Genomic DNA, 20,488 nt, shown 5'->3' with positions numbered 1-20,488 from the left:
AGTTGAAAGGGTTAGAATGGCCTTATAGTGTTGTGAGTAAATGCATTGTTTGCCCCTTCGCTACGATACTGAAAATATATCTCCCATAAATATTGAATCATTGCAAACCCCAATATTCATATCTGGACACCGCAGACAGTGTCTACTGCAATTCTCCAGTTTTTCTTTGACGAGAAGAGCTACTTCTGTGTTAATGAATCCCCACTTTGGTGTCTGGTTTCCAGAACAGATCTATCTGTTCTAATTACCTGGTCATTGCAGGGGGCCACTACTTCAATGGAATTGGAGGAGTTCTCTATTTCCTACTTTCCCTGTTATAATGCGTCTTTATCACTTCCCCATTAGTGATGAGCGAGTGTGCTCGTTACTCGAGTTTTCCTGGGCATGCTTGAGTTTTCTCCGAGCATTTGGGCGTGCTCATAAATTTAGTTTGTGTCGCCGCAGCTGCATGATTTGCGGCTGTTAGACAGCCTGAATACATGTGGGGATTTCCTAACAAACAGGCAATGCTCTGGAAAACTCGAGTAACGAGCACACTCGCTCTTCACTATTCCCCATATGTTCAATTTGAAGGCCTACTTCAAGGAAGTTGAAGTGTCAGCTCTTCTCCCTTTGCTGGAGAAGTCTATATGGATTTTAATTTTACTCTATAAGCGGCATTTAACATGCGCCCATCGGCGTGCCCATGATGTGATCGACACGGGGCGCCGATGGGTTGCCATGATAGTCAGTGGTCTGCTAAAGACCTCCGTGTTGGTCATCACGATTCTCCTGTCAAAGACAGTCTGTAGCTGGCGTTCATAGGAGATTGTGATTTTCACTATATATAGCAGTGCTGATGCCCTGTATGCATAGCCCAAGCGACAGATTGTATCTTCAAGTCCCCTAAGGGGACTATTAAAAACATTTTTTTTTTACTTTTAAATAAAGTATTTAAAAAAAATCCCAAGTTCAAATTGTCCCCATTTTGCCCCATTAAAAATAAAACCATAAGAAAAAAAAACATATTTGGTATCGCCGAGTTCATAAAGTCAGATTTATCAAAATATAAAATAAATTAATCTGATCTGTAAGCTGTGTAACGAGTAAAATAATCAAAATTCCAGAATTTTTGGAGGTGATCGAGACATTGTGTTTACCCCAAAATAGTATAAGTAAAAACTTCAGCTCAGACACAAAAAAATAAGCCATCACACAGCCCTAAATCCCCAAAATTTAAAGAGTTATGGGTCTCAGAAAAAGGCGACACAAGAAAAGTTTTTTTTCTTTACAAACTACGGTACCATTTTTTTTCCATCACTTAAATAAAAAAACAAAAACCTATACATGTTTGATGTCTGTGCAATCCTACTGAATTGGAGAAATATAATGCCAGTGCAGTTTTACCGCATAGTGAACATGGTAAATAACTCACACTTTCCCCCCGAAAAAATACATAGTCATGGCAAAAAGTATTCACACCCCTGCAATTCTGTCAGATAATACTCAGTTTGATGCTTCTCTAATTTGTGTAATTAACAGCACCTGTAACTTACCTGTGGCACCTAACAGGTGTTGGCAATAACTAAATCACACTTGCAGCCAGTTGACATGGATTAAAGTTGACTCAACCTCTGTCTTGTGTCCTTGTGTGTACCACATTGAGCATGGAGAAAAGAAAGACGACCAAAGAACTGTCTGAGGACTTGAGAAACCAAATTGTGAGGAAGCATGAGCAATCTCAAGGCTACAAGTCCATCTCCAAAGACCTGAATGTTCCTGTGTCTACCGTGCGCAGTGTCATCAAGAAGTTTAAACCCCATGGCACTGTGGCTAACCTCCCTAGATGTGGACGGAAAACAAAAATTTACAAGAGATTTCAACGCAAGATTGTGCGGATGTTGGATAAAGAACCTCGACTTCCAAACAAGTTCAAGCTGCCCTGCAGTCCGAGGGTACAACAGTGTCAACCCGTACTATCCGTCGGCATCTGAATGAAAAGGGACTGTATAGTAGGAAACCCAGGAAGACCCCACTTCTTACCCGAGACATAAAAAAGCCAGGCTGGAGTTTGCCAAAACATACCTTAAAAAGCCTAAAATGTTTTATAAGAATGTTCTCTGGTCAGATGAGACAAAAGTAGAGCTTTTTGGGCAAAGGCATCAACATAGAGTTTACATGAGAAAAAAAAAGAGGCATTCAAAGAAAAGAACACGGTCCCTACAGTCAAACATGGCGGAGATTCCCTGATGTTTTGGGGTTGCTTTGCTGCCTCTGGCACTGGACTGCTTGACCGTGTGTATGGCATTATGAAGTCTGAAGACTACCAACAAATTTTGCAGCATAATGTAGGGCCCAGTGTGAGAAAGCTGGGTCTCCCTCAGAGGTCATGGGTCTTCCAGCAGGACAATGACCCAAAACACACTTCAAAAAGCACTAGAAAATGGTTTGAGAGAAAGCACTGGAGACTTCTAAGGTGGCCAGCAATGAATCCAGACCTGAATCCCATAGAACACCTGTGGAGAGATCTAAAAATGGCAGTTTGGAGAAGGCACCCTTCAAATATCAGGGACCTGGAGCAGTTTGCCAAAGAAGAATGGTCTAAAATTCCAGCAGAGCATTGTAAGAAACTCATTGATGGTTACCGGAAGCGGTTGGTCGCAGTTATTTTGGCTAAAGGTTGTGCAGCCAAGTATTAGGCTGAGGGTGCCAATACTTTTGTGTAGCCCATTTTTGGAGTTTTGTGTGAAATGATCAATGTTTTGCTTTTTGCTTCATTCTCTTTTGTGTTTTTTCATTTAAGACAAATTAAATGAAGATAATAATACCAAAGAATTTGTGTTTGCAATCATTTTCAGGAAGAAACTGAGTATTATCTAACAGAATTGCAGGGGTGTCAATACTTTTGGCCATGACTGTACATTTTGAAATTACACTTTTTTTGCAGTCTCAATGCACTTGGAATTTTTCCCACTTTCCAGGACATCACATAATAAAATGAATGATCTCATTCAAAAGCACAACTTGTCTCGCAAAAAACAAGCCCTCATACAGTTATGAGGGTGGAAAAATGAAGTTCTGGCTCTTGGAAAAAGAGGAGGAAAAAAATTAACCCTTTAGTGACCATTTCCTTTTTTTTTTTTTAAACCTGACCAGTGTCACAGTGTGGTAATAGCTCTGGAATGCTTCAACATCTCATTGATTTTGAGATTGATTTGTGACACATTGCATTTTATGATAATGGTAAATTAATGTGGATATTTTCTGCGCTTATTTATACAAATATCAGAAATTTTACAAAAATTGCTGGTTGTTTCTGTTAAAATTGCGACAGGCCCTTTTAGAGCGCCGAAGCCACTTGTTCAAACTATAGAAGAGCCTACAAACCTACAGTAGGCTATGATCTCCAAACAATAATAGTTCTCGAATCATACAAATATATAAAACAAAGGAACTTTTCAATTGGGACAATGACAGCATTATAAGCAAGAGAAACAAAGAAAATAAAGGGGCAAGCAAATGTGTAGCATAAAACTAAAGTTGATTAATGAATATATACAAACAATAAACAGTGGTACCTAGGAGAGGTCAGACTAAGGCTACTTTCACACACAGCCTATTTGCTGCGTATTTTTACGCGCGCGTATTTTGCTGCTGCTTTACCTGCGTTTTTTTACGCAGGCAAAAAACGCAGCTGCTTTCACACACTGCGTTTTTTGCTGCGTTTTTTGCAGCTGCGTTTTTTTCAGCAGTGTACTGAAACTAAAGTTTGTTTGAAAAAAAAAAAAAAAGGGGGAAAAAAAAAAGAGTCATTGAGGTCATTTCCTGTCTTTATGACTCAGAATACAATACACACTGGAGTTAACATCATGTCGATTCTGCCAGCTGCAATGGCCTTGAGCCAAAGACGCCTCAGCAAGCGGAACAGACATCAGCTGGGGTTTACTAACCCCACTGTCACTAACCCCAGGTTACTAGGGCAGGCGTCAGTCAGACGCCCCCCCTCGTAACCCTGTACGGTAAGGGTATGTTCACACGATCCTGATTTCAATCCTTTTTTTTCAGGACAAAAACCGCAGCTCTTGGCAGAAAACGCAGGTGCGTTTTTGGTGCGTTTTTGATGCGGTTTTTAGTGCGGTTTTTTATGCAGTTTTCTCTGCAGATTGTCTGTGTTTGACACAAATAAAGCTTTAACTGCAGTGGGGGAAAAAAAAAAGAAATGATGTCATTTCCTTGTCCAACCCTTTTCTTCTTCCATCCTTCATTTTGGGACTAAACACCAAAATGAGTGGACGTGTTTTGAATGACAGCGCTCCGCAGAGTGCTGAGCGTAGGCCAGATCACAGCCCGCGGATCCAGCTCTATCCAGCTATTTAAGTCTACGTTCACATTTGCGGTCTGCGCCGCAGCGTCGGGCGCCGCATGCGTCATGCGCCCCTATATTTAACATGGGGGCGCATGGACATGCGTCGCACTTGCGTTTTGCGCCGCATGCGTCACTGCAGCGCACGCATCCGGCCGCAGAGGACGCAGCAAGTTGCATTTTTGCTGCGTCCAAAATCAATCAAAAAAAGGACGCATGCGGCGCACAACGCAAATGTGAACATAGCCTAAGTGCCACGTATTTAAGTGCCACGTATTTAAGTGCCACGTATTTAAGTGCCACGTATTTAAGTGCCACGTATTTAAGTGCCACGTATTTAAGTGCCACGTATTTCAGTGCCACGTATTTCAGTGCCACGTATTTCAGTGCCACGTATTTCAGTGCCACGTGCCACGTATTTCAGTGCCACGTGCCACGTATTTCAGTGCCACGTGCCACGTATTTAAGTGTCACGTGCCACGTATTTAAGTGCCACGTATTTCAGTGCCACGTATTTCAGTGCCACGTATTTCAGTGCCACGTATTTCAGTGCCACGTATTTCAGTGCCACGTGCCACGTATTTCAGTGCCACGTGCCACGTATTTAAGTGCCACGTTTCACGTATTTCAGTGCCACGTATTTCAGTGCCACGTATTTCAGTGCCACGTATTTCAGTGCCACATGCCACGTATTTCAGTGCCACTTGCCACGTATTTAAGTGCCACGTTTCACGTATTTCAGTGCCACGTATTTCAGTGCCACGTATTTCAGTGCCACGTATTTCAGTGCCACGTATTTCAGTGCCACGTGCCACGTATTTAAGTGCCACGTTTCACGTATTTCAGTGCCACGTATTTCAGTGCCACGTATTTCAGTGCCACGTATTTCAGTGCCACGTATTTCAGTGCCACATGCCACGTATTTCAGTGCCACGTGCCACGTATTTAAGTGCCACGTGCCACGTATTTAAGTGCCACGTATCACGTATTTCAGTGCCACGTATTTCAGTGCCACGTATCAAAGTGCCACGTGCCACGTATCAAAGTGCCACGTGCCACATATCAAAGTGCCACGTATCAAAGTGCCACGTATCAAAGTGCCACGTATCAAAGTGCCACGTATCAAAGTGCCACGTGCCACATATTTCAGTGCCACATATTTCAGTGCCACGTGCCACGTATCAAAGTGCCACGTATCAAAGTGACTGAGCGCCGGCCCTAAACTGAAAGTGAAAGCAGAGCGGTGACGTCACCGCTGTGCTGTTAAGGCCGGCGCTCAGTCAGTGTCAGGAAGCAGAGGCTGGGGGACGCGCAGGTGAGTATGTACTGTTTGTTTTTTTTACTTTTACGCTGGTAACCAGGGTAAACATCGGGTTACTAAGCGCGGCCCTGCGCTTAGCAACCCGATGTTTACCCTGGTTACCCGGGGGCCTCGGCATCGTTGGTCGCTGGAGAGCGGTCTGTGTGACAGCTCTCAAGCGATCAAACAGCGACGCTGCAGCGATCGGCATCGTTGTCTCTATCGCTGCAGCGTCGCTACACACGCTACACACACACACACACACACACTCACACACTCCATGCTGCTTCACTGGGGGGCGGGGCTTCCCTCTTCCTGTCCGACGTCACGTCCGGTCCTGGGTGTCAACCCCTCCGTACAAAGACGCCGACACCCAGGACAAAGGCGCTGTGTGTGCACGTTAATATGGGGCCCTAGGGGGATACGCAGACACGCCGCTGCGTAAAGAATTGACATGTCAATTCTTTTTACGCCGGCGTGTTTGCAGACAAAAGCGCCGCGTTTTTTTGCGGTGTGTCTGAACGGCAAAGTGAATTTCTCATTCACTTTGCCGGCAGACGAAAATGACATTGCGCATTTTTGAAAAGCGCCCGCAAAATAGCGCTCAAAAATGCGCTATGTCTGAAAGTAGCCTAAAAGAGAAGTCGGAAAATCTAGGTACACTAGTCTATAATTAGACCACAGAGGCAAAAAAACCCCAACATCTCCCTTTGTTATGATCAAATAAATATGAATAATTTCAGAGACATACATAGTAAACCAAATATGGAATAACATTGTGAGGGAATAGATATTCAGGTAGGTAACCAATAGTATGCACAATATGGGTGCACGAAAGCCTCAAAGTAAGCCAAAAAATGTGCTAAGGACAAATCCCATAGTAATATGATCCTAAGGGATGCCCAAGATAACATAGGACTCATTTGTGGCTAAGCTCAAACTATATGTATATGCAGCAGTAAAAGCCACATACAGTATACTGTACCTTAAGACATAGCGTGTCAGTAGTAAAAGAAAAAAGGAAAAGGGGCGCACAAGAACCTCAACGTTCGCCAACACTGGACTTTGTCAGGACATGATTTAATGAATATATTATGGTGCGTTTTACTTTGCAAGACACTGACCTTAACACAGGCATTAAATACATCGGCATGATACGCTTTGCCATGAGTGACTGTAAATTCTTTTAGATTGTGGCCAGATGAAAATACAGGTCCATTTGCTGGAAAGAAAACAGTAAAAGGAAAAACAGTGATACTTTGTTAGAATATCTGTGAGTTAAAGAAAGAAGCAGAAATAATAGTAATTTAGGGAAGAGCAACAATAACCCCTTGAAGGGAATGTGCTGCGATTTTAATGTTTGGATTAACTATTGATTATATAATCAACTATTAAAACTGATAATACAGTACATTTCATTTAGTATTAAAAATAATTACCGTATTTTCCGGCATATAAGACGACTGGGCGTATAAGACGACCCCCCAACTTTTCCAGTTAAAATATAAAATCTTCTTAAAAGTCGGGGGTCTTCTTATATGCCGTATGTCGTCTTATAGGGCCGGTGACTAATGTGCCTTTTGGGGGGGGAGTGGTCCTGATGACGAAGAGGGGGCATCTCACAGGAAAGTGTGAGTGGAGTATCCCCCACTACCTCATTGTAGCTGCAGTGTGGGGTGCTGGGGAGCGGCGGCGGCCACCGCCCCACAGCACAGCACCCATGCGGCACAAAGAGGAGCAGCAGCTGCCGCCTCTCCCCAGCACAGAGACCCCATGCTGCAGCTACAATAAGGTAATGGGGGATACTCCACTCACACTTTCCTGTGAGACGCCCCCTCTTCGTCATCGGGACCACTCCCCCCCACCCACCATATACACATTGGTGTCTGCACTCGGCGTACAAGACGGCACCCGGCGTATAAGACGACCCCCGACTTTTAAGAAGATTTTCAGGGGTTAAAAAGTAGTCTTATAAGCCAGAAAATACAGTATTTTTTTTCTGCAGGTACTGGGGGCTGCCATTTTCTTTTGCTGGTGTGTAAGTGTCTGAACACGACACTTACATCAAATAGGACAGCCCTTGGGCATAGGAGTCTGCGGTCCGTGTCCGACCTAATTTCATACACTATGGCTGGCTCTAGCTCAGCATGCCCCCTGGGCTATGAAGGTCACAGCTGTGGGGGGAGCCAGGCACCTTTTCATTGTAGCTACATTTTCCCCTGGCACCGTTCACCATATTAAGCGTGAGTGGCGACAGGAGGTGCAAAGATGTGGCGAACACTGAGCGGAGGGGTCCATGATGTGCTAAGTATCACAGAGGTGATCAGCAGCCTGACACTGAACTACAATCAGGCTGCAGTGCTGTTCTTATTGCTGGAAAAGTTCCCACTGCAGAGTTCCCGCAGAGGTGAGCAGACTGACTTCTTCCAGCAGTGAGAACAGCACGATAGCATGCAATTATTAGTGCATTTTTAGGCTTCCGCTCACCGCTGCTGTCACTGCAGTATCCAGAGCTCAGCAGTGTAATTATCACACTGCTGAGCTCTGACTGAGCTTTGCTACCTCAGTGTAAGCCTCATTGAGACATCTGAAAGAGGCTTTATGCTGACATAGCAGATATAGTGATACATGCCACAGTGCCGTGTATCTAATGCCTATCAGAGAAGCGTGCCCATTCCCAGCGCATGCTGCACTCGGCGTGCCCATTCCCAGCATCCTATTGCATGCTGGGTAGAAAGGCAAAATGAGCAATTGTAAGTACACAGTGCTATACAATATGATGACTGCAATATATTAAAAGGATAAAAACATCATGGTAGTGCTTCTTTAATATAAAATAATAATTGTAATTAATATGTTAAAAGGGAACCTGTCACGAGAAAAAAAACTCTAAAAACCCGAACGCTGCCAAGGGATTAACACCTTATCTGCAGGTGAATAGCGTTTTTCTCTGGTGGCAGGCTCCCTTTAATGGTAAGCAGAATTAGTTTCAGCCTAATGGTTTGGCCTCCACAACAGTCTATGTCTCTCATGTGGCCATTTGAGAAAATTTGCCCACCCCTCTTTTAACATAAAAAAAAGTTATTTATTTATTTTTTAAACTAAATCATTAAAAATGTTGATAGGAATACATCTTTAAAAGGAATGTGCTATCTCAAACATTCTAAATGTCTGACACTGGAGTACCCTTATGAGGATCGGCCTGTTTTGGATTTCAGGGACCAAGCTAAGGGCCAAAACTTTTTTATTTTTTTGTTGCAGCTGAATGTGGGTTTGTTTTTGTTGTATGTCGCAATGTTTTGGCATGCATATAATTTATTTATTGACCAAATTGTTATTTTTTTTAAGGGAGAATTTTTGTAATGCATAACAATAGTTCTGCTTTTTTATGCATTTTCTGCAATGTAGTAAACATTTTTGACTAAATTTTTTTTTAACATTATGGGTTACAATTAAGAACTAACTTTGAAGGGATTCTGTCAGCAGGATTTCATGCTCCACAATATTTAAATGGTATGTAGCTATTTCAAAGACAAGTCCAGCAGTAGCTTTACATGGGCAGTCCGTTTCTCTGTTACTAAGAAATTAACACTTAATTAATCTGCAAATGAGGCTGCAGAGTGATTGTAGATCTGAAGCCTTTGTCACTCCAGCTCTATTCCCGGCCTCCTCCTGCTCGCCTGAAGACTCTTTTGCCTGAAGTCACACATAGAGGCTGCCAGTCATGCAGGAGGAGGCGGTGCTGAGCTGGAGTGACAGAGGCTTCAGATCTACTATTTTTCAAATCAATTGATTTCTTTGTAATGGAGGAACGGACTGGCCATTTGAAGGTTTGCTGGATTTGTCTTTGAAAGCGCTAAATGTGCATATAAATAGTTGGGTGGTGAAATCCATGTGAGGTGTGATGGTCAGCCACAGTTATTTGTGCCATGTTTTATGATCAGGCCGGATGATGCCCATGTGCTACGCACTACCTGATCACAAATGACGCAGTTATGGCGACTCTTTACATTTAACTACAGCCAAATCAAAAGATCTGTACACACAGATTATTTGGCCAATTTGAATAAAGTTGAAGGCAACTAATAAATAAAACCTTGATTATGAATAAATGAATGAAAAGACTACAACCTAGCTTTGAGTTGCTGTTAAATGCACGTACAGTCATGGCCAAAAGTATTCACACCCCTGCAATTCTGTTAGATAATACTCAGTTTCTTCCTGAAAATGATTGCAAACACAAATTCTTTGGTATTATTATCTTCATTTAATTTGTCTTAAATTAAAAAACACAATAGAGAATGAAGCAAAAAGCAAAACATTGATCATTTCACACAAAACTCCAAAAATGGGCCAGACAAAAGTATTGGCACCCTCAGCTTAATACTTGGTTGCACAACCTTTAGCCAAAATAACTGCGACTAACCGCTTCCGGTAACCATCAATGAGTTTCTTACAATGCTCTGCTGGAATTTTAGACCATTCTTCTTTGGCAAACTGCTCCAGGTCCCTGATATTTGAAGGGTGCCTTCTCCAAACTGCCATTTTTAGATCTCTCCACAGGTGTTCTATGGGATTCAGGTCTGGGCTCATTGCTGGCCACCTTAGAAGTCTCCAGTGCTTTCTCTCAAACCATTTTCTAGTGCTTTTTGAAGTGTGTCATTGTCATGGTCATTGTCCTGCTGGAAGACCCATGACCTCTGAGGGAGACCCAGCTTTCTCACACTGGGCCCTACATTATGCTGCAAAATTTGTTGGTAGTCTTCAGACTTCATAATGCCATGCACACGGTCAGTCCAGTGCCAGAGGCAGCAAAGCAACCCCAAAACATCAGGGAACCTCCGCCATGTTTGACTTTAGGGACCGTGTTCTTTTCTTTGAATGCCTCTTTTTTTTTCCTGTAAACTCTATGTTGATGCCTTTGCCCAAAAAGCTCTACTATTGTCTCATCTGACCAGAGAACATTCTTCCAAAACGTTTTAGGCTTTTTCAGGTAAGTTTTGGCAAACTCCAGCCTGGCTTTTTCATGTCTCGGGGTAAGAAGTGGGGTCTTCCTGGGTCTCCTACCATACAGTCCCTTTTCATTCAGACGCCGACAGATAGTACGGGTTGACACTGTTGTACCCTCGGACTGCAGGGCAGCTTGAACTTGTTTGGATGTTAGTCGAGGTTCTTTATCCAACATCCGCACAATCTTGCGTTGAAATCTCTTGTCAATTTTTCTTTTCCGTCCACATCTAGGGAGGTTAGCCACAGTGCCATGGGCTTTACACTTCTTGATGACACTGCGCACGGTAGACACAGGAACATTCAGGTCTTTGGAGATGGACTTGTAGCCTTGAGATTGCTCATGCTTCCTCACAATTTGGTTTCTCAAGTCCTCAGACAGTTCTTTGGTCTTCTTTCTTTTCTCCATGCTCCATGTGGTACACACAAGGACACAGGACAGAGGTTGAGTCAACTTTAATCCATGTCAACTGGCTGCAAGTGTGATTTATTTATTGCCAACACCTGTTAGGTGCCACAGGTAAGTTACAGGTGCTGTTAATTACACAAATTAGAGAAGCATCACATGATTTTTCGAACAGTGCCAATACTTTTGTCCACCCCCTTTTTTATGTTTGGTGTGGAATTATATCCAATTTGACTTTAGAACAATTCTTTTTGTGTTTTTTTCATTTAAGACAAATTAAATGAAGATAATCATACCAGAGAATTTGTGTTTGCAATCATTTTCAGGAAGAAACTGAGTATTATCTAACTGAATTGCAGGGGTGTCAATACTTTTGGCCATGACTGTATGTTACCTACTCTTACCTACTAATGGTCATTTTTTTCAATTGTTAACATACTTGGGAGTATTAGATCATGACGTGCGTGAATTATTCATATAAAAGAGAATGTATGACTACAGATTGTAACTCTGGGAATACCTGCAATCACAATGACCCTCAAATCTTTGTCATCAACTTCATGTAAGATGTCTTTCTCGAGTGATTGAAGCATAGCAAGTGACAGGGCATTTCTCTTCTGAGGATTATTCAGTGTTATTTTCCTGTACAGAAATAGGTGATAGTTATAACGAACAAGTTCTACGGCACTTTGCAATTATGGTAAGCGACTAATACAATTGGTTGTCAGTGTGTGATTATTGGGTGGTCTAACACTAGGTATTCCTATCAGTCAGCAGTACTATTTTGATTTATAAAGCTGTGTCTTGTACTGAAGTTCAGTGCCATTAAGCTAATCTATAAGCAGAATTTCATCTTTAAACTATTTGAGTGATCTTAACCCCTTTATGACATATAGGTACATCATAAGTCGTGTATTTTCCTTTGATGCGCTATCCGGCGTTGAGCCTGCATCTTTTCCGGACCACCACTGATCAAAAAAGTTATATACCGTAATTAGGACAGCTTGTTTTCACATTGAGGCTGTGATTGTTTGAAGAGGTATTTTGGGGTGGGTAGACAGGAACATTTTTACTTTAGCAGGGTAAACTGAGGCTAGATATCTCCTCCATTTTGTTAATTTTCTAACAATCTCAGAAAACTTCTTTACCCTTTAGGGTATGTGCACACGCTGCGGAACCGCAGCGTTTCCGCAGCTGCGGGTCCGCAGCTGTTTCCCATGAGTTTACAGTACAATGTAAACCTATGGCAAACGAAATCCGCAGTGCACATGCTGCGGAAAAAAACACGCAGAAACGCAGCGGTTTATATTCCGCAGCATGTCAATTCTTTGTGCAGATTCCGCTGCGGGTTTACACCTGCTCCAATAGAAATCTGCAAGTGAAAACCCGCAGAGGAAACCGCAATAGAAACCGTGATAAATCCGCAGTAAAAACCGCAGCGGTTTTTATCAAATCCGCTGCAGAAAATTCCGTAATGGAATCCGCAGCGTGTGCACAAGCCCTTAAAGGGAATCTTTCAGTAGGATCATCCCTTCGAAATTGTCCAGATCTGCAATCCAATGTTTTATTCCAGAGAAATTCACTTTTTCTTTATACGTAAAAAAAGCAGTTCAAGGCTATGGGCAAAACCGATATCTGCATAAGAATCTGCCTCCAGAGATCATTTTGTGACACGTAACTAACACAGAACAGTAGAACTGAACTTTATCTCCTTACAAACACATTTGTTGTGGCTCTGCTGTATTGCAGTACTGGCTGCCTGTGAGATGGAAGTTGGAGCACTGACAGGAACTTGCAGATGTGCAATTTAGGGCTCATTTCCACTGGCGAGAGACAAATCGGTCCGTAATCTGGACCGAAAAAACGGATGTAACGTATGCGATTGTCATGCGAGTGTCATGCGAGTGCAATGCGATTTTTAATCGCATCATCCGTATGACATCAGTATGACATCCGTATTGCTGTCCGATTTTTACGCACCAGTGTCCTTTGAAAAGCCGGCAATTCAGCGCCGTGTACAGTAAAATCACACTGACAGGTTAGAATAGAGTAGATATATGCACATAGAATGTGTGTATATACATATATATATGTCAGTGAGACACCTATATATGTATATTTATATTTAATGCAGCGCTAGATAGCATAAAAGCCGCTAATTCAATTGCCGGCTTTTGCTCTCTCCTTCACAAACCCGACATGATATGAGACATGGTTTACATACAGTAAACCATCTCATATCCCCTTTTTTTGCATATTCCACACTACTTTTTTATGGAGAAAATGGAAGAACAATGGCCCTGTCCTACCTCTGAGATGGGTACTGTACTGACTGCTCCAGATTCTAGTAGGTCCCTGATATCTGCCCAAAGTCTTTTTGAGAGAGGGACTGAGGCTTAGTGAGGTGATACGTACGTGCGTGCGCGTGTGTGTGGTGGTGGTGGGGGGGAATATATTCTGTAACCCTCCCCTATGGTTTGCAGAATCCACTGATTTTTTGTGATGGCCTGCCCAACCCTCTAGAAATAACCAAAGCCTCCCCGACTTCTTTGGCATAATGGTCTCTTCAGGTCCCTGGTGGGCCTGAAGAGAACTGGGTGGTTCTACTCTTGCCCCCTTTGGGGCAACTCCACCTTCCCATCTTACCCTTTGACTTGAAATACTGTCTCTGGGATGGACAGGGCCTACAAAATGAATGATATCGATTGGATTTTTCCTCATGGGAAATCTTTGTCATCAGAGGCCCTCTCCAGAATCTCATCTAAGACAGGACCAAAAACATGTGTGCCTGAGAATAGGACAGAACAAAATATTTTTTAGAGTGACTGTCCCCCAACCACGTTTTTAGCCAGATAGCATGTCTTGCTGAATTGGATAAAACGTTACTTCTGGACGCAAACCTCTCTGCCCGCCAACGCATCTGCCATGTATTGTGTCCCTGTTTTTAACATGGTAAGGGATTCCAGAATAACTTCTCTAGGAGTGTTGGATTTTAAGTTAACTCCTCAATTCAAAGGCACATGGACCTGGCTACTGAGGTGGCGGCTATGTTCGCCCTAATAATGGCAGGTGCTGCCTCTTAGCTTCTTCTAAGTAACCTGTCTGCCTTCTTATCCATGGTATCATGAAGGCATGATGAATCCTCAAAGGGTATTGCCACTCTGGCCATAGGAATGTCAATTTTTGGGATCTCTTCCCAAACCGTCATTTTTCCCAGGTGAAACGGTAGCTGGGCCTTAAAATCTCTGGGTATGACTATTTTTTCCAAGTCTTCCCATACCTCCAGGATCATAGCTTTAATATGTTCATTAACTGAGAACACTCTTTCTCTGTGTTCTCAGTCCTCCGAACATTTTGTCTTGTACCAAGTGTGCCACCTGAGTATCCTCAATTATTATGGGACTCCATACTGCTCTTAATAAATCATCCGTGTTTTCAAATGAGAAAATGTATTGTTCCTCCTCTGACGATGCCTTCAGCTCCCATCTAGCTCTCTTATGATGGGACGTACTCTGGACCAGTGGACGGGTAGCCCTGTTAATCACCTCCCTGTCAGCAACCCCAGCTCCTCCTTTCATTATCGGACATGACGTAGCACCACTCCAGCCTGTCAAAAGAGGAGCTGAAGCTGCCAATAGGTAGGAAAAAGTTTGCAGGGCTCCTGTCCAGCGACCATGGAATACTCACTTGGCCATTGGCCCAGAGCCCTGCAAATTTGTTTGCCCATGTTAATAGTACATCTGACCCCCAATTACCCTAATAATATGACACGACTAATGGGGTTGTCCCAGAATGGACATGAGAAAGGGTGAAATTCACAGTGAAGTTGCAGCAGGATTTTTATGAATATAGAACAGTGAAATTCAGTACTAAACTGCATGTGTATGCTGTGTACTCAGTACTAACCCACCAAAGCAGTAACACAGAGGGTATATGCATGCTCTGCACTCCCACTGAAGCAGTTACACTGAGAGTATGTGTGTGATGTGCACTCAGTACTAACCCACCAAAGTGGTTACATAGAGGGTAGGTGTGTGTGTACTTATTACTAATCTACTGAAGGTAAGCCACTAAAGAACGCACACATAGTGGGTATGTGTTTGCCATGCACTAAGCCACAGAAGCGGGCACACATAGTGGGTATGTGTATGCCGTGCACTAAGCCACAGAAGCGGGCACATATAGTGGGTATGTGTATGCCCGTGCACTAGGCCACAGAAGCGGGCACACATAGTGGGTATGTGTATGCCGTGCACTAAGTCACAGAAGCGGGCACACATAGTGGGTATGTGTATGCCATGCACTAGGCCACAGAAGCGGGCACACATAGTGGGTATGTGTATGCCGTGCACTAAGTCACAGAAGCGGGCACACATAGTGGGTATGTGTATGCCGTGCACTCATCCACAGAAGCGGGCACACATAGTGGGTATGTGTATGCCGTGCACTAAGCCACAGAAGCGGGCACACAGTGGGTATGTGTATGCCGTGCACTAAGTCACAGAGGCGGGCACACATAGTGGGTATGTGTATGCCGTGCACTCATCCACAGAAGCGGGCACACAGTGGGTATGTGTATGCCGTGCACTAAGTCACAGAAGCGGGCACACATAGTGGGTATGTGTATGCCGTGCACTAAGTCACAGAAGCGGGCACACATAGTGGGTATGTGTATGCCGTGCACTCATCCACACAGAAGCGGGCACACATAGTGGGTATGTGTATGCCATGCACTAAGCCACAGAAGCGGGCACCCATAGTGGGTATCTGTATGCTGTGCCCTAAGTCACAGAAGCGGGCACCCATAGTGGGTATGTGTATGCTGTGCCCTAAGTCACAGAAGCGGGCACACAGTGGGTATGTGTATGCCGTGCACTAAGTCACAGAAGCGGGCACACATAGTGGGTATGTGTATGCCGTGCACTCATCCACAGAAGCGGGCACACAGTGGGTATGTGTATGCCGTGCACTAAGTCACAGAAGCGGGCACACATAGTGGGTATGTGTATGCCGTGCACTAAGTCACAGAAGCGGGCACACATAGTGGGTATGTGTATGCCGTGCACTAAGTCACAGAAGCGGGCACACATAGTGGGTATGTGTATGCCGTGCACTAAGCCACAGAAGCGGGCACCCATAGTGGGTATGTGTATGCCATGCACTAAGCCACAGAAGCGGGCACCCATAGTGGGTATCTGTATGCTGTGCCCTAAGTCACAGAAGCGGGCACCCATAGTGGGTATGTGTATGCTGTGCCCTAAGTCACAGAAGCGGGCACACATAGTGGGTATGTGTATGCTGTGCACTAGGCCACAGAAGCAGGCACACATAGTGGGTATCTGTATGCTGTGCCCTAAGTCACAGAAGCGGGCACACATAGTGGGTATCTGTATGCTGTGCCCTAAGTCACAGAAGCGGGCACACATAGTGGGTATGTGTATGCCATGCACTAAGCCACAGAAGCGGGCACCCATAGGGTATGTGTATGCTGTGCCCTAAGTCACAGAAGCAGGCACACAGTGGGTATGTGTATGCTGTGCCCTAAGTCACAGAAGCAGGCACACAGTGGGTATGTGTATGCTGTGCCCTAAGTCACAGAAGCGGGCACACATAGTGGGTATGTGTATGCCATGCACTAAGCCACAGAAGCGGGCACCCATAGGGTATGTGTATGCTGTGCCCTAAGTCACAGAAGCAGGCACACAGTGGGTATGTGTATGCCATGCACTAAGCCACAGAAACGGGCACACATAGGGTATGTGTATGCTGTGCCCTAAGTCACAGAAGCAGGCACACAGTGGGTATGTGTATGCCATGCACTAAGCCACAGAAACGGGCACACATAGGGTATGTGTATGCTGTGCCCTAAGTCACAGAAGCAGGCACACAGTGGGTATGTGTATGCCCATGCACTATGACACAGAAGCGGGCACACACAGTGGGTATGTGTATGCCCATGCACTATGACACAGAAGCGGGCACCCATAGTGGGCATGTGTATGCTGTGCGCCAGGCATGGTAACACCACACACCTGTACAGTGCCCTCCTGCTCCTCCCTCTCCCCTGACTCACACATGAAGCCACTGTCACTGTGGATTACCCCAGATGAGCAGGAAGCAGCTGTCATTAGCCCTAATAAGATAATCACAGCATTACACGGCGCACAATAGGCGTCTGGAGACTCCCTGACAACTGACAACAGTGCTAATCCTGCTTACATGCAGCTATTGCCACAGACTTCTCCAGTCACAGAAGTTTCTCCTGCAGCACCTGAGCCCCATACCTGACGCCAGCGTCCTGCACGCACTGGGTGAGCCTGGCAGGCTCCTGCTGCACTGTGCCCAGCCGCCTGCTCCTGAGGGCAGTCACAGCCCGAGCTGGGGCCCGGACAGCTGCAGGACACAGCCAGGAATACATGTCTGCCTGCTCCGAGCTCCCAACTTTAGAGGCAGAAGCAGAGCCGGAGCACAGTGCTGCCCCCTAGCACGGAGGAGCTGTACTGCGTCTCTCTGCCACCACAAGTCTCTGGGATCTGCTGAGAATCTACAGCTATTTGTTGCAAATGGCCATTATTAAACGGATCACACGAGATCAGCTGAAACAGGCTGCTTCACTTTTTTCAGACTTTTTTTTTCTTAACCCCTTCACGCAGAAGCCTGTTTTCACCTTACTGACCGGGCCAATTTTACAATTCTGACCACTTCCATGGATCCCGGTGATTCTGAGATTGTTTTCTCCTGACATATTCTGCTTGATGATAGTGGTAACATTTCTTTGAAATGACTTGTGTTTGTGAAAAAAAAACACGGAAATTTGGTAAAAATTTCACAATTTTCAAACTTTTAATTTTTATGCCCTTAAATCAGAGAGTCATATTGCACAAAATAGTTAATAAATAACATTTCCCACATGTCTACTTTACATCAGCACAATTTTGGAAACTTTTTTTTTTTGTTACAAAGTTATAAGGGTTAAAACTTGTCCAGCTAGTTCTAATTTTTACAACAAAATTTACGAAACCATTTTTTTTAGGGGCCACATCACATTTGAAGTGACTTTGAGGGGCCACTATGACAGAAAATACCCAAAAGTGACACCATTCTGAAAACTGCACCCCTCAAGGTGCTCAGAGCCACATTTAAGTTTATTAACCTTTCAGGCGCTTCACGGGAATTATTGGAATCTGGAAAGAAAAAATAAACATTTACTTTCCTTTCACAAAAATTTACCTTTAGACCTAATTTTTTTAAACTTTCACAAGGGTAACAGTAGAAAATGGATAATACAATTTGTTGTGCAATTTCTCCTGAGCATGCCGATACCCCATAGGTGGGGGAAATCTACTGTTTGGGCGCACGGCAGGGCTCGGAAGGGAGGAGCGCCATTTGACTTTTTGAATGTAAAATTTACTGGAATAATTAGCGGATGCACGCCAATAAGTTTAAGTTTCATTCTAGGGCAGAGCAGTGAGATTGATTCGTTATGGGGCCCATGAGCAGGCGGGGGCGGTGGGGCCTGGTGCCAGCAGTGAGCCCCCCTGCCCGTCATCGCAAGTTCAACTGTATCGGCTGGATGCTGATATAGCTGACCGCATTAATGAGAGAAGGAGCATTACGCTTCCTCTCCCATCATTCCCCCCTGTCAGCATCTGATGTCCCGGAAGAGAGGGAAGTATTGTATTTATTCATTTTTTTATGGAGGGGCATTATACTATAGAGGCCTAAGGGGGTGCATTATATTAGAGTCTGCCTATGAGGGGCTGCATTATACGACAGAGACTGAGAAGCTGAGTAGGCAAGTCTTCAGGCTAGAGCATTACACATTGAGTTTTTTTTTTTTTAATTTTGACATTTTCTTCTGACAGATGTGTGGCTGTAACTTTTTGCTCCGTGTGAGGACCTGGCCACAGAATTTTTACGCAGAGCACTGTTACTTCGATCTTATTGTTGTGTTTTATTAGAGATTTGCTTGCTCATCAGTTTAAGGTGCACAAATTTCTCCTGGAAAGTGTTCAGCCTCACAAATCAATGTTTCCATTCTGTGAAAGTAAGCAGAGGATGACTTGCAAGTTGTATCTCATGTATACATAAGGCCTACATTAGCATTTCTGTCCTGCATCTGGTGGGGACATGTGTTGTGAATTCTGCTCTTGGGTTCCCTCCGGTGGTTGTAAGTGGTAGCGCTGCTGTCTCTGAATCACAGCAGTAATCAGGTGTGTTCACTTCTTGCAATTTTGACTGGGCTATTTAGTCTTGCTTCACCCTTTAGTCAGTGCCAGTTGTCCATTGTTCCTAGAGGATTCACATGCCTGCCTGGTCTCTTCTGCTTTGCAGTTCTTTTCAACAAAGCTAAGTTCTGGCCTTTATTTGCTGCCCACATGCTGTGGACTTATTGTTCAGTTCTTTTCCATGTTTTTGTCTTGTCCAGCTTGGTCAGTATAAGGATTTGTTTTGCCAAGCTGGAATCTCTGGAGATGCAGATATACCCTCCATATCTTTAGTTAGCTGTGGAGATTTTTGTATTTTCTGTGGTGGATTTTCTAGTGTTTTAATACTGACCGCATAGTTCTCTGTCCTATCCTTTCTGTTTAGCTAGAAGTGGCCTCCTTTGCTAAATTCTCATTTCCGTCTGTGTATGTTTTTTCCCTCTCCTCTCACAGTCAATATTTGTGGGGGGCTGTGTTGTGAATTCCGCTCTTGGGCTCCCTCTGGTGGTTGTGAGTAGCACTTTTGTGAGTTCTGCTCTTGGGCTCCCTCCTGTGGTTTTGAGTGGTATAGCTGCTTCTTGGATTTAGCATTAGCAGCTGCTTCCACTGATCGTCTTTCTGGCTCGGCTATTTTAGTCTAGCCTTAGCCCTCAATCAATGCCAGTTGTCAATTGTTCCTGCTTGGAGGCACTGCTCTTTTGGATTTCCCTGACACTCTGTCCAGTTCAGCAAAGATAAGTCCTTGCTTGTCCTTTTGCAGTCCATTTGTTGTGGACTTTATTGTTCAGCACATTCTATGTTTTGCTCATTTGTCCAGCTTATCAGTATGGATCTATTTAGCTAAGCTGGAAGCTCTGGGCTGCAGATTTTGCCCTCCACACCTTTAGTTAGGTGTGGAGATTTTTGCATATCTCTGCGGTGGACTTTTTCTAGTTTTTATTACTGACCGCACAGTGTTCTTTCCTTACTATGTATATAGCTAGAAGTGGCCTCCTTTGCTAAATCTTGTTTCATACTACGTATGTCATTTCCTTCTCCTCTCACAGTCAATATTTGTGGGGGGCTATCCTATCCTTTGGGGATTTTCTCTGAGGCAAGATAGCTTTCCTGTTTCTACCTTTAGGGGTAGCTAGTTCTCCGGCTGTGACGAGGTGTCCAGGGAGTGACAGGAACATCCCACGGCTACTTCTAGTGTGTTAAGATCAGGAACTGCGGTCTGTATAGTT

The 20,488-nt window shown here is 44.2% G+C and overlaps 1 protein-coding gene across 1 annotated transcript in view; it reads right to left on the bottom strand.

Moving 5' to 3' along the window:
* Positions 1-17,578, bottom strand: part of ECHDC3 (enoyl-CoA hydratase domain containing 3) — a 40,692-nt gene extending 23,114 nt beyond the window's left edge. Inside the window, exons 1-3 of the mRNA XM_077264571.1 lie at positions 17,340-17,578; positions 11,576-11,697; positions 6,767-6,864 (exon numbers count right to left, since the gene is read on the bottom strand). Coding sequence (XP_077120686.1) covers positions 6,767-6,864; positions 11,576-11,697; positions 17,340-17,473 — 354 coding nt within the window. The 5' untranslated portion in view covers positions 17,474-17,578. The remainder of the gene's footprint in view (positions 1-6,766; positions 6,865-11,575; positions 11,698-17,339) is intronic.
* Between the last annotated feature and the right edge of the window lie 2,910 nt (positions 17,579-20,488).

This window comes from Ranitomeya variabilis, chromosome 5 (assembly GCF_051348905.1).
Source record: "Ranitomeya variabilis isolate aRanVar5 chromosome 5, aRanVar5.hap1, whole genome shotgun sequence".
In the NCBI taxonomy this organism is placed as follows: domain Eukaryota; kingdom Metazoa; phylum Chordata; class Amphibia; order Anura; family Dendrobatidae; genus Ranitomeya; species Ranitomeya variabilis.
This window is presented reverse-complemented; position numbering and strand designations above follow the sequence as displayed.